Raw genomic sequence first — 15,263 nt, forward strand, 5'->3', positions numbered from 1 at the left:
TGGGGCCCTTCCGTCTAGTCCCCTGCATCTGCAAGTGCTCTGATTCTGGGCCTTTCCCAGGTTTCTTTCTTCTAGCTGGCTATCATCACATCAGGTTGGTGAAACCAAGGAGACAATCCGGAGTAGTTCAGGCTTTGGGCCATAGAGGGCGAGCACAGCTCAGAAGTCCCCTTCTTTAAAGGCCTGAACGGGGCGGAGCCTCGGGGGCGGGGCAGCCTAGCGCGCAGGCGCCAGGCCAGGCTACTTGGGCGCTCGGGGGCGAACCAGGGCAGAGCAGCTTCTGTTGCGGCTTGGGTAGCAGCGAGTTCGAGCCGCTTTCCCACTTGCCTCGGTTTCCCCCTCCCTGTGTGCTTGGGGCTTTTTAGATCAGTCCCTGCAGCTCGTTGCCTCTGTGTGCGCTCTCCGCCTCCAGGATGCCGGTGACCGAGAAGGACCTGGCGGAGGACGCTCCATGGAAGAAGATTCAACAGAACACGTTCACGCGCTGGTGCAACGAGCACCTCAAGTGCGTGAACAAACGCATCGGGAACCTGCAGACTGACCTCAGCGACGGGTTAAGGCTTATCGCGCTGCTCGAGGTGCTCAGCCAGAAGCGCATGCACCACAAGTACCACCAGAGGCCCACCTTCCGACAGATGAAGCTGGAGAACGTGTCGGTGGCACTGGAGTTCCTGGACCACGAAAGCATCAAGCTCGTGTCCATCGGTGAGTGTTGCGTCCGGGCCCAGCGTTTGCAGAAATCGGGGTACCGGCGGCGCGCCCGCCCCACCTCGCATCGTTTCCCCGGGCTGGGTGTTGGCGCCTAGGATCTAGGAACCTAGGCCTTTTCCTCGGTGCCATCTGTGGGCTGGGACCTGGCGTGATTGCTCGTTGGGGTTCGCCTGGCGGTGCTGCTTGCAGTGTTGCGGGTGGGTTAAGCACTGAGAACCTCCAGCTGTAGCTGCAGATTTGATTGCGGGACCCCTTGGGATTTCGAGGGAAATCATCTGCTGACCCTGGTGGCAGAGCTCTGGAGTCAAATACCAAATCCCTACTTCTTGCTAGCCAGGTGTGCCCAGTGTGATCCGCCCAGGTTGAAAGGGCGTTGGCTGGGAGTCTGGGAGACCTAGGAAGCGACTGTTCACTCTCTGGCGTGGGATCTCTCCGCCTAGGTGGAGACAGGACCTGAGACTCTCCTCTCCCCTTCCAACACCGGAATGGGTGTGGGCCCTGGGAGTAGGGGAATGTTCTCACTTCTCACCTCTGGCTCAGTGTGGCGGGTCGCCTCAGGTTGAGATAATTTAGTGGTGATAGTAATTAATGTCTGTAGAAGAAGGCTTAACTAGCTCTGTATGGCCACAGCCTTCTAAATTATCTCAATACTTAATCTCCCATGGACTGAGATGTCCTAGGGCCCATTTTACAGAAGAGTGGACGTTTAGAGGGCTAGTTGGCTTGCCCAAGGTCACCGCAAGTATGATCTAGCTAAGAACTAAAGCAGGAGACAGTTTTTCTCTTCCCTGTCCCACTCCCTTCCCTGGGTCTTCCTGAGAAGGCGTTTGAGTCTGGCTTCTTTCCTAATGTCTCGGGGCTAGAGAATTAAAGTCTGGAGTAGTTGGAGGTTTTCTAAAGAGGTTCGTGACCGTAGGAACAAGTGAATTGTAGTATATGTGAGGGCTCGCTTCTTTGCCGTGCGCACATACGTATGTAAAGATTTTTGTGAACACAGTGGGTGTGCAGAGTATCACGTATGCAGAGGGTGTGCGCACTCCACTTTGTGTGTCCATGGAGGGGGTTACTTAGGCTGGGGTTTCTTCCTGAGGAAACAAGGCCATTATAGTGACTCCAATGACAGAAAGGAAGGTGGGTGTGGCTTGTCGGACTTTCTCCAGGGGAAAGGGGTTTCCTCTATACTGAACCTCCTCCCAGCCTCATGCTGGACTTTCCCCACACCTGTGCTGACAGGTAGGTCAGCTTCCTACTTCCTGAGTCCAGAAAGCTACAACACCAGCCTGCCCTCCTAGCAGGATCTCCAGGCATGGTTTCCGGGTTCCCATCTCCCATACTGAGAAGGGAGGACCTCAGAATTGCAGAATTCCACAGGAAGTTTTTTTTTTTTTTTCCCCCATGAGGAATGAACCTTAAGGTCTGCCTGGCTGAGCTCAAACACAAAGTTGTGTGTTTGTTTAATTAACTCAACAATTTTTTTTTAAATTAAACCAGGAGTTAAACATGACATAGAATCGCTTAAAAAAGAAACCATAGCACCAGAAAAAAATCAAGGACTGCCTAATTTATCAGCTTTTTACTCATGGGCAGCTGCCTTTAGCATGGCTCCACAGCCAGCTCCAAGCTTGTGAGTGTCATTCTGGACTTGTTCAGTGGTCCCCTGCAGTTGTCTAATTGGTCTTCTTGATTTCCAGCCACGAACCTGTTGAGGCCTGAGTCTCCTTTGTCTAACATCCCAGAGATACCTTCCATTCATCTGATATGGGTCTGTCACCCATGGCCAGCTTGTTGCAGTAGACTTTCACAAGTTGTACTGTTTTATTTGTCTTTTAAAAATATTTCTTGGACTACATTCCCCAAGTGATATTCCTAAGTTAGAGGGTGTGACCACATACAAATCCTTTCTAGTTGCTTTCCAGAAAGATCTGTTAGCAAACAGGTTTTCTCTGGAGACCTTCCCATCTTGCCAGGGGCCCAGACTGCTGAGGGAGGAGATGGAGCCAAAGGCATGTTCTTGCTATGTCTAGGGATGTTGTAGGTAATGACCCAACCATAAAATGTCGCCTGCTTTGGACTTGGGTTTGCTTATTCACTGTTCACTTTATGCTCACCATGGCACTTTCTATAGGGCCACCCACTGTGTGTTGTATTCTGATGAGTACTCCCATTGAATATCCAGGATAGCAAATTGATAGTAATTAATATCCTTCTGATAATGATCTTTCCAAGCAGTCCTGGGAGGGTCTTATGGTTGCTGTTGTTACTTTCACTGTGGTCATTATTAGTGTCCCTACTTAAAGATTGGAAACACTACACTGGGCCTAGAATGAAGCTTTGTTGAATTTGAACTTTGAGTGAATTTCTTTCTAGTGTCAGAGGTGAAAACAATACAGCCTCCCTTCCCTCTCCCGGATTAAAGGGCTGATGTAGCCTACACTTTGCAGTTCCAGGGTGTTGGAGTGGCAGCTTGATACCCAAAATTTGAACCTTAGCCTCATATGCAATAGGGATCATGGGGCCTTTGATGACAAGATTAACCCACTGGGCTGTGATAGGGCTCCAGAGTTAAATGCTGTGACTGTAAGGAGGTGGGTGAGTGGAGTCCATTTGTGTTTTGTCTTATGATTACATGTTGAGGAATAGCTGCTTTCTCCATTGGTGGCATTTTATTGAGTTTTCCTCTTCTCCAGGGGCTCATGTTTACTCCATAACCAGGGAAGATTATTGGATGAATTCAGGGCATCATTATATGCCTTGACTGTCTCCCAACAGTTTATATTGTGGGAGCCTTTAGAATCATGTCTGTAAGCACAGCTGTGAGACATAAGATGGCCAACAGCTACCAGAGAGGACAGTGGCATACCTGCCAACAACCTCTGAAAGACCAAGCCGGCTATTTATTTACTCACATTTGTGGTTCATCGTAAATTGTTCCTGCCCTAGGCTCAATCCCAAAGTTGTAAGTTTTGCTTAGTTTCTTATTATGTCTGAGCAGTTCACAGTGATGCTCAGCATTCTTAGTTATAGTTTTTTGGTAAAGAACTGGCAGTTTTATTTACATGTTTTCTCCATAAATCTTTCTGACTTTGGGCAGCCCAGCTAACTTTGGAAAGAAAAGAGGTCTCAAAGCCCAAGAATGACAATTGAGGCTGCTAGAAATTTGGGGTTGGTCCTTTAGAAAAGGACCTCTTCCCCTTTTACAAGATGCAGCTGACCCTGGTGCTTATTTAAGTTACCTGCATAGGATCAGCCTAGGTATTATTAGTGAGTTCCCAAGACTTTGCCTCCCTGGGTCACCATGCCTTCAGCATCATTCCTTCTTCCCCTTTGTCCTGCAGTCACTAATCTGATGTTCTACAGATAGTTCCCATTTGTGGTTCTTCCTGAAGTAGCTAGCAAAAACCAGTGTGTTCTTTTGGACCGTGCAGTCTAAGACCCCCAGAGAGTATGTAAGTATTGAGACTTCATGTTTCGTTAGAATTGACATTCAGGGCCATTTGCAACAAGATAGCCTCACATTACTGTGAGATGAGTTAAGGGCAAGAAGTCTTTCCTCAATTCTCACTTGCCACAAAGTAGCTATTAAGAATTTCTATGGTTCTGTTCTCTAATTGTTGAAATAGAAATAATTAATACCACCATAAAGTGTTGTTTCAAAGATTAAACAAATTAATGCTTTTTTTTTTAAACAAGTTAATAATTTTAAAAGTAGCTGGAACAGAGGCTGGAGAGTTGGCTCAATAGTTAGAGCATTTAATGCTTTTGCAGAGGACCTGAATTCAATTACCAGCACCCACAGAGTGATGCATAGCCATCTGTAAATCCTGTTCCAGGGAATATTATGCCCTCTTCTGAACTCCATAGTTACCAGGCACATACATTTCATGCAGGCCAAACACTCATACACATAAAATAATTAAATAAAACTTTTTAAAGTGGCTGAATAGTTCAGGGTACATAGTAAATGCTCTATGAGTGCTTGTTAACTAAACAAAGTGCTGTTGGATAATCTCAAGTCAGGCTGGAAAGGTTTGCACACTGAAATGAAGCTCAAAATCAGCACTGCTCTGAGAGGCCAGCTCAGTTGGCTAAGACAGTGGGGAGCTGCCTAGATGGTGTCTGCTCCTTGGAAGGGGATGACCCTGGTATGTTCTGGCTGCCTCCAGGGCCCATTCACACTTGCTTTGTTTCGGAGCTCACAGGAGCTCCAGGCGCCTGTCATTCCAACCTCCCACCCAGTTCAGGAATCTCTGGGCCAAATCACTTCCAGATGGTGGCTGGGCCTCTGCTGAGCTCTAGCAGTAGTGGAGCCAGCTTGCCAGCTAGCCTTCATTCTTGGTTCTTGGAGAGTCTGTGAAAAGGGGGGCTTTTATTTGGAGCCAAGTATGTCTTTAGGCATTCCCACCCACAAGTTCAGGTTCTGCCCTGTGAGCAGGCACCGCCAAGTAGGCTGCTATTTGATTGAGGGTGACTACCTTGCACTTTGGGGCAGTAGATGTTCAGAACCCAAGCTTTTAGGCCATGGCCAGGGATTCTAGACATCTTATTTCCTTCCTTCCTTCCTTCCTTCCTTCCTTCCTTCCTTCCTTCCTTCCTTCCTTCCCTCCTCCTTTCCTTCCTTCCTTCCTTCCTTGTTTGGGATAGGGTTGGTTTTTCTGTGTAGCTCCCACCATCTCTCCTCGAACTCTTCTGTAGACCAGGTGGCCTCGAACTCAGAGATTCTCCTACCTCTGCCTCCTGAGTGCTGAGATTAAGGCAGACACCACCATGCCTGGCTTTGCATCTTGCTGTCTGCATAAGACCAGCATGTTCTAGGCCTGATGATCCAGGCATGGACCCAAAGCTTGGATTATGTATGATTCCCACTGTGCGCCACAACAGCCCTGATATTTCGTACTGTTTCCTCGTCTATTCTTGGTACCACCAGCTCTGCCTCCTGATGTCTGTATGCTCAATACTGAGGTGTATTCCACTAAGCCTCTACTATAATATCATGTGTTTTTATGCCTTCTGTCTGCTACGAATTGGCCTGTCGAATTCTTGTTGCTTCTAATCCTCATTACAAACCCTGTAATGCTTTATTTTATTTTTGAGATAGGGTCTCACGTTACAGTGCAGACTGTTCTCAAGTTTGTGATCCTCTTGCCTCCACCTTCTGAGTGTTTTATCTTTGCATTTTATAGGTGAGAAATCTAAGGCTGAAATCCACATCCCTTTACTATGATACAGGCTGTGCTTGTCTGTCATTATGTTTGACTGGAAGCCGGAGGGCCACTCTTTCCTCTGCACAGCTATGAATGTAGTCCAGTGCAAAAGTGTAAACTTACTTAAAACATTATATGCAGATTTTGTTTTTCTTTTTCTTTTGTAACTCAATTTTATGGTTCTGGAATATATATGTAATTCATTCCTATGCTTCTGGAGTTTGGATGACTGCATCCTGTTGCAGTCTCAGAAGGCTGACTGACTTGTGAAAGTAAAGTACTCTCTCGTCAGTCAGGCTGTACACTTTGTCAAGTAAAATAGTTCTGTTGTAGAAAGAGGTTGTGGGAGAGACTTTTCTTCTTGACTGGGTGGTGGTGGTGTTTGGTTTATTTCTTGTTTTGTTTTGCTTTAGATTTTATTCATTTGCAACATTAAACGTTTCTTGCTGCAAGCTGGGCTTGATGACATAAGCTTTACCTGCTCAGGAAGCTGAGAGGAGAGGATCCCAATTTCAAGGCCAGCAACTTAGTGGGACCCTATCTCAAAATGAAAGTGGTAAAAATAAAAGGAGGGGTGGTGTCGATGAGGATGTAGTTCAGTGATGCTTATCTAGAATGTGTGAGGCCCTGGGTTCAATCCTGCTATTGGAGGGAGTGAGAGAAAGAAATTTCCTGGCACACTACAGAACTCTTTGGCCCATTTGTCTTACTTGTTCCAACACCAGGAGCATTGATTGTGTGTGGAGGGTGCTTTCCTAAGCATCTTTAGGCTTTTCCGTGATTCGTTTGCCTTTGGTTCCCATTGGGGAACAGCAAAAGCTTGTTTGCTTTGAGCAGGCTGGTTGGGGCCTTGTGCTGTGAGGCCTGGAATCCAGAAGTGACAAAGGAAATGTTGTAGGAGTTCCTCCTGGCTTTTACCCTGCATCTGAAGAACTCACAGTGCCTACTATAAAGCAGGTGTGGACTGACATGGGGGGATATGAGAGGTGGTCCTGTCATGAGAGCATTGGTAACAGTGGACATTGGCCCAGCTGTGCTGTGTCAGAAATGACCTCGCCTACATCCCTTTCTTCTGCTGCCTTTAAACATTAACCAGGCTGTTTTCTGTGGAGTGCAGGGTTCCTTTCTGCTCAGGTCTGGCAGTGGTCTTTATTTATTTGGCTGGCATATCTTGCCTGCAGTTCCACCAAGTGGCTTTCTGTTCATTTTTCAGCTTGCCTCAGGCTGGGTACCAGCAGGAAGGAAGCTTGAAGCTGAGCTTGTGTTGCCCATGGCCTTCACTCCTCAGAGAGGCTGGTGTGAGGGCCCATTCAGGTCTCAGCCTCCTGAGCAGTTCAGGCCTGATTTGTTGAAAGGTCCGGGTGTTTAACACAGCAACCCTGTTCTCTGTATCTGAGGCCCTTTATGCTGGCATGAATTCCTTTTTTCATGGAGATTTGAAGTTCTTTTGACTAACTGGCTCAGTCACCTTACTGGGTATTTTCATAAGGGTTTCACCATGCCAGACATCTTTTCTGGAATTTCCTCTCCAATAGAAAGACTACCAATAAGGTTGCAATTATTTGGAACTCAGCTTGGAATGTTGGCACCCTCACTATATAGGGAAAATGGGTGGGGATTTGTGGCAGGGACTATGTAAATTTGCTATGACATATAAATTGAGATTTTAAGATGAAAAAAAAAAAAAAAAACAGTTGGCTTTCCTTCCACAAAAGAGAAATGGTATTTGTTTCCACCTTGTGCTGAGTGTGACTGAAAGACAAGCAGGCCTCCCTTGCAGACAGGGGTAGGAAAGATTTCTAGTAGCTAAAATCAGGTTCCTTTCTGCCCCCTACAAGCCATCACTTGAGGAAACAGTTAGCTTTTTATTATGTTGGTTGGTATCTTGGTTCTTGTGTGAATCATTCTCACTTCCTTGCATGTTCCTAAAGGACCTTAACAGATTCAAAGAAAACAAGAATGGTCCAGCATTCCACTGTCTGTCAAGTACTCACTGGAATCTAGAATAAATGAGACTCATTGGTTATAAGGTGGCTTGAAACGAGGACAAATGTTGATCCTTGGGTTACCTTAGGGACCAAAGCTCTAAAAAAATTTTTTTATTTTGAGACAGGGTTACATGTATCCCAGGCTGATGCTGAACTTGGTATGTGACCAAGGATGACCTTGAACTTCTGATGTGCCACCACACCACACCTTGTTTATGCCTTGCTGGGGATCAAACCCAAGGCTTCCTGCTTGCTGACCAAGCACACTGCCAACTGAGCTGTATTCCTAGACTTGAGGTCTTTGTGACTTTCTAGTTCTCTTAACTGAGCAGAGCTCTTGGTTCTGTTCACAGACTCTTTTAGAAAGGGGTGGGGTGTAATGGAAGATTCAGGATGTTTCAGGTCATCTAGAGGCAGAACCCAGAAAGTGTCCTGAATAGTACATCCTGGCTTCAAAGCACTGTGAGTGCCTTGTTGTGCCCCTCAGCATCTGAAGGTGGCTAGCTGGCACCCGGGAGGGAATGCCAGAGGACTGTTACTGCAAGGATAGAGGCATTAGTTTTCCACTTCCTACAGGTGCCGCTCTCACCTAGTCTTTTCTGTGTCCTCCCCACCCCTTTAAAAAATTTATTTGCTTATTTTTATTACATATACAGTGTTCTGTTTGCACATTTGCCTGCACACCAGAAGAGGGCACCAGATCTCATTACAGATGGTTGTGAGCCACCATGTGGTTGCTGGGAACTGAACTCAGGACCTCTGGAAGAGTAGTCCAGTGCTCTTAATCTCTGAGCCATCTCTCCAGCCCTTCTGTGTCCCCTTTATATGTGTACTTTTATTGATATCCAAGGGCAATCACTTCTAGCTGGAGGTCCTTGCCCTGTCCTTTAGGACCATATATCCCTCTCCTCTGCTGTGGATCATAATTCTTCCAAAGACAGGGGCTGTGTTTTGTTTCCCTCTATTTCTCTGAGCTTGGCACTTCGTAGGAATTTAAGAGATAACTTACTAAATAAGCAGTCTCTAGCACAATGAATTGAATAAAAAGTCCAGTGCATGGACTTGCTTGCGATGTGTTTGTTTTTGGCAGATTTCGGGATATATATTTTTATTTTTATGTGCATTGGTGTTTTGCCTGCATGTATATCTGTATGAGGGTGTTGTATCCCCTGGAACTGGAGTTACAGTTGCGAGCTGCCATGTGGGTGCTAGGAATTGAACCTGGGTCTTCTGGAAGAGTAGTCAATGCTGTTTACCACTGAGCCATGTCTCCAGCCTCAAGATTTTAATCTTGTTAAGCTATATTTTTGAAATCTGCTTCTAATGCATTTCTCATGCTTATTTAAAAAAGTCATATTTGTAGACTGATGAGATGGCCTAATGGGCTAAAGTGTTTGCCACCATGCAACGTGAGTTCAGTTCCTAGGACCCACATGTTGGAAGGAGAGAGAATACCTGAAAATTGCCCTCTAACTTCTTCCACACATTTGGTGCATGGTGTGTGTGCACATGCATGCATGAACACGCACACACACACACACATACACACACTCACACACACACACATACACACACACACACACTCACACACATTCACACATATACACACTCACACACACATACACAGATACACACACTCATACACACATACACACATACACACACATACACACATACACACATACACACATACATACATACACACACAGATACACAAATAAACATAATTTTTAAATTTACATTTCTAATTATTTACTTTGCCATCCCCCCTCCCAACTAAAACCCAAACCAAACCAAACCAAAACAAAACAAAACAAAAAAACCTAACATGGAAAAGCACAGATCTCACCTGTAAAGAACTTGAGTGGACTTTTTTGTTTCCTTTCAGGGGATTTGGTGTACAGTCTCCTTTGATTGTATTGGGAAAAAGAGAGATGCATTTTCTCAGGAGAGGAAGACTGTGGGCTGGAACTTTCTTGTGCAGTCATTTGGTCACACTGGTGTTGTGCCAAGATTCACCTTTGAGTTTTAACTGTGCTTGGAGCAGCATTAAAATTGGAAGTCTTATCTGCCTCTCGTTATGGCTTAGAAGTCTCCTTTGGTTCAGGAGTATGTTTTACTCAACCATGGAGCAGAGGTGTTCCAGCTACTTCCTGTGTTTTAAAAGCTTTTAAGACCAACTTTTATTGTGCCAGGGTCTGTTAATAACAGTTACTATGGTTGATAACTGTTGCCGATTTTTGTCTCATGTTTAGCCGCCCAGTGGAGAAACTCAGTTTTTAGTGCTCAGCTACACCCAAGTTTAAAATGTGTTTCAGAAGTCCCCTGACAGGACGGAGTTGGGCAGCCTGGTGCCTCCTTGCCTTCCTAGGGACTTGTAGAGGTTTGAAAATCACATGCCGGCCTGAAGGCTTCATCCTCCTTCATGGAGGAACTGTTTTCCCAGAACTTCAAAAGGACACCAGACCAACAGAATATTCCGTTTCCTTTTCCTGTGAGGCAAAGGAGATGGAATGAAAGCCACTTCTGTTACACTTTCCAAGCGCTTAGGACTGTGGGTTTCAGAAAGACCCTGCTACTTCCTTGAGAGTCTTGGGGGCTGAGTTTCTGGAGTGTTCTGATAGCAGGACCATAAATGTCATGTAAATCACACCTATCCCCTGTCTTCTTGTACCCCTCCCCCACTGGTGAGTCACCCCAGGCTAGAAGAAGTGATCTCATTATCAAAGAAGGGTAGTGGTGGTTAGAGCCATCACCAGGAATCAATGGGTCAGATCTAAGACTGTGGGACTGTTGGCAAGAGAAGAGGACACAAAGTTTTTGATTAGCGATTGGGTAGGTACCATTTGAGCTAATAGCATTTTCTCCTTCTGGACAACCTTGTTTTAAGGATAGAAAGCATGATGTTGCTTATTTATTTATTTATTTGTTTGTTTTTGTTTTTTTGAGACAGGGTTCCTCTGTGTAGCTTTGGAGCTTATCCTGGTGCTCGCCGTGTAGACCAGGCTGGCCTCGAACTCACAGAGATCTTCCTGTCTCTGCCTCCCGAGTGCTGGGACTAAAGGTGTGTACCACCAGCGCCCAGCTGCTTTTTATTTTTAAAAACTGAATTTCACAATGTAGCATAGGCAGGCCCAGAACCTGGGGCAATTCTCCCACATTAGCCTCCTAAAGGATGACAAGAAGGAGCCACCACTCTTGGCAATACCAAGTACCCCTGATGACTTCTACTTTTCTTGTCAGTTTGTATCTTAGTTACTTTTTCATCGATTATAGAAGATTAGAGTCTGGTGACCATCATGGTGGGGAGCATGGCAGCAGACAAGCAGTCAGTTGCTAGAGCAGTAGATGAGAGCTTATATATTATCTGTAAGTAGGAAGTCGAGAGAGCTGAGAATGGTTAGCTTTCAAAATCTCAAAGCCCACTTCCAGGCCACATCTCCTAACCCTTCCAAACAGCTCCACCAACTGGAGATCAAACATTGAAATACATGAGCCTATGCAGGCCATTCTCATTCAAACCACCACAGTTTATCATTTTCTTTCTTTTCTTTTTAAATTTTCCTTACTGGCTTCTTTCTTCCATTAATCCATTCCTTTTGTCTATTGCAATGTTTTTCTCTACCACTTTTTTTAAAAGATTTTATTTATTTATTATGTATACAACATTCTGCTTCCATGTTGTATATCTGCACACCAGAAGAGGGAACCAGATCTCATAATGGATGGTTGTGAGCCACCATGTGGTTGCTGGGAATTGAACTCAGAACCTCTGGAAGAGTAGTCGGCGCTCTTAACCTCTGAGCCATCTCTCCAGCCCCCCCCCCGCCATTTTTTTTTTAATTTAAAACATTTTATTTACTCTGCATCTGTGTGTGTGTGGTGTGTGTGTGTGTGTGTGTGTGTGTGTGTGTGTGTGTGTATGGAGGGGGGAGGGAGGGAGGATGTGTAGAAATTAGAAGATTACCCTGGGGAATGGTTTTCTTTCTACCATGTGGGTTTTAGAGATGAAACTTGAGTCTTCATCAGGCTTGGGGGCGAGGGCAGAAGTTCATTTTGTGTGTGTAGATATCAGAGGACAACTTGTGGATATTGGTTCTCTCCTACAATGTAGGCCCTAGGGATTGAATTTCAGGTTGCCAGATTTGTATGGGCAAATACCTTTACCTTCTAAACTATCTCACACTTGTTTTGTTTTGTTTTGTTTTGTTTTGTGTTTTGTTTTTAGAGACAGGGTTTCTCTATATAATAGCCCTCACTATCCTGGGACACACTGTGTAGACCAGGTTGGTCTTAAACTCACAGAGATCTACCTGCCTCTCTGCCTTCCAAGTTCTGGGATTAAAGGTGTGTGCCACCATGCCTGGCTCTTTTTGGGGGGGCACTTTATTAATTCACTTTTATTCTGTGTGTATGTGTTTATGTTTATGTTTATGTTGGGTAGGTAAGGGCAGCTCTTTTCATGGGTGCTGTGGGTTGAGCGCTGATCTTCATACTGAGTGGCAAGCACTCCACTAACTGAGCCATCTCCCTGGCTCATTTCTTTTTCTTTTTCTTTTTCTTTTTTTTTTTTTTTTTTTTTTTTTTTTTTTTTTTTTTTTTTTGGTTTTGGCTTTCTTTGTAGAAGAGAAGGCCTGTAAAGGAATTGTAATATCCTGATACTTTTTGTTTGCTCGGCCACAGGAAGCCGTTTTTCTCCTGCTCACCAGACAGGCATGGTGGTATGTAATCCCAGATGCTGCTGAAGCAGTTTGAACACAAGGAGTTTGAAACCAGCCTGAGCAAAATAGAGAGACTCTACCCAAAGTGGGGGAGGTGCATTCGGGAGTCTGATGCAGGTGAATTCACAGCCAGCCCAGCTGGGCTCCAAAGAGGGTAGGAGACAACAAAACCTCCAAAGAGTCTCCCTTCCAGAGTCTTGTTGGTGTTTCTGGCTCCTAGTGAAAGACCCCCCATGGGGTAGGACCCGGGGTGACCAGGACTTGATGCAAACCGCAAGAGGCTTTATTGCAGTTGTTCAACGAGCTAACCCAATTAGCTTTGTCCTTTCATCCACCCACCAAGGTGAATGGCTGGGGAAAAGACCCCAAGAAACTCAAAGATCTTATAGGACAGCATAAGGGGAGTGTCTAGGGGTACGCACAGGCTCAGGATTGGTGTGCCTCCAGACTTGGAGGGCTTGCCCTATGTTGATTGGTCAACTGGTTGTTATGGCCCATAGGCCCTCCCAGGGTGGTTGCTATGCTCTGCACGTCATTGCTGTGCACTTGTCCATAAAGCACACCCAGAGCCGTAAAGCATAGCATCACCAGCTAACTTCTGATTGGTTCCTTGCCGAGAGGCAGGCATCTGACCTCCTAGTGACCAAGGCAAGGTCAGATAAACACATGTTAGACTGTTAGGGCTGCCAAAACGGTTGCTGGTTGCTAGCAAGTACTCAGGAAATGACAGCCGATGCTTGTGTCCCTAGCACTGGCTACACTTAACCCTGGAAAAATAAGTCTTTATGCTAATGTCACAGGTGCTGTTCCTGCTTATCCTTTCAGGGTTTAGTGGAAGCGATGAAGAGTAGAGAGCTGGAAAGACAAGGTGTTTCCAGTATTAACCCATGCTGATGCTGACTATCTTGCATACTTTCCTCTGGAACAAAACAGCAAGGCATGCTGGCTGCTACCATCCATCTCCTGGAGACTAGCTGTGCCGGCCTTGGCCCTGGGTATCAGTTCCTCTCCCTTCTAATCCAGGCCCTTGACATCTGGAATATCATAGGCTCTGAAATATCATAGGCTACCTGCAATGCCTGAAATACTTTCACTGTCCTGGATATGGCCTTAACTCCAGCACGATCCAGCCTTGTGTAATGAGACTTGTGATGGTGTTCTTACAGTAATGCTTGGGAACCACACTGCACATCACAGTTGCTGGGCCAGGATGGGTGTAGGAGGCTGCCAGGAGTGAATTCTGTGGTTCCTAATGCAAGGGTGGATCTGGGAAGTGATAGCAGGGCCCTCAGTTCTCAGCAGCAGTACCAGCCTTCCCACTCCCAGGCTGAAGGGATGTGTGTGGGTCACGCACAGCCTACCTGCTTCCTCCACTTGCCTGCTGATTCCACAGACAGGTCAGACTTCTGTCTGATAGCATTAATAACTGCCATTTTGTTTCCCGTGGCTGGGAATATCCAGCCCCTTTCCCAAAGGTAGAGTAGATGAAGGTTCTTGAGTGATGAAGGCAGAACTCCAGTTAACCACAGGAAAGAATGAGTCAACCCAGGTGCATTTCCCATGTGACGGGCAAAAATGTTTCACAATGGCTTTTGTTTCTGCAGCTCCAGCTGGTCAGTGTTATCAATATTATCAGCAGGTGTTTAGCCCAGACTTAGTCTAGCTGTTATTCCCAGGTCTATGTCTGCAGTCATTAGGACCCCCTTCTCTGAACTCACTTCTCCATCTGTAAACATAGAAGATCCAAATGAGGCCTGCATCTCCTGAACTTCAGTGGTTGGTGAAGCAGCCATGCCTCCTGGTTTTACATCCCCCTGCCGTTGACTCACTTTTACAACAGATGTAATTGAAAAGGAGACTTTGTGTCACTATCATAATGGAAAAGCAGCATCACTAAGTAAATGGAGGTAACTATAAATAAACCCAAAACAGTGCTATAAAGTCCCTGCCAGCAGCTCGCCTGTGCTCAGCGTGAGGCCTCCTTGCCAGCAGTAGAAAGGGGAAATGAGCAGGAGATGAGCAGTGTGGAAAGTAACCAGCACCACACTAATGCTAAGCCTTTCTCCTGAACTGCTGAGCCTGATGGAGGGCCGTAACTAGGGAGAGAACCACATCTCCGTGATGCATAGTGACTTACGGTAGTCACTGGCTCTGATTGGTAATGTACAGTGCTTCCTCCCTTACCTGTGGTTTGGCTTTCTGTGGTTTGTGACACACGGGAATAATCAATGGGTAAGTTTTAAATTATACCCTGTTCTGACGAACCCTTACACCCTCCCTGGATAGACCCATTCAGTCCTCCAAAGGGTCTACGTTCCATGTGTTTACCCTAAGTCAGTTTTACAAATATGATGTGGATCCAAGAAAGCAAATTGAGAGAGATGTTTAGATGTTTACTGTGATACTGTTTATGTTAACTTTTACTTACTTATTGTCCTAGTTTGGGTTTTTATTGCTGTGAAGATGGCCATGCAAACTCTTATAAAGGAAAACATTTAAGAGGTGGCTCACTAACAGTTTCAGAGGTCCAATCTATTATCATCATGTTGAGACATGGTGGTGTGCAGGCAGACTTGGTGTTAGAGAAGTAACTGAGAGTCCTACATCTTGCAGGCAATAGGAAGTTGACTGAGACACTGGGC

At 45.7% G+C, this 15,263-nt stretch overlaps 1 protein-coding gene across 3 annotated transcripts in view; it reads left to right on the forward strand.

The window, feature by feature from the left end:
• Positions 1-413: 413 nt before the first annotated feature.
• Flnb (filamin B) overlaps positions 414-15,263 on the forward strand; it is a 147,071-nt gene continuing 132,221 nt past the window's right edge. For all 3 annotated transcript variants that reach the window (XM_027387686.1, XM_027387687.1, XM_027387688.1), the window contains exon 1: positions 414-705. In XM_027387686.1, coding sequence (XP_027243487.1) covers positions 414-705 — 292 coding nt within the window. The remainder of the gene's footprint in view (positions 706-15,263) is intronic.

Source organism: Cricetulus griseus (assembly GCF_003668045.3).
Source record: "Cricetulus griseus strain 17A/GY chromosome 1 unlocalized genomic scaffold, alternate assembly CriGri-PICRH-1.0 chr1_1, whole genome shotgun sequence".
NCBI classification, from domain to species: domain Eukaryota; kingdom Metazoa; phylum Chordata; class Mammalia; order Rodentia; family Cricetidae; genus Cricetulus; species Cricetulus griseus.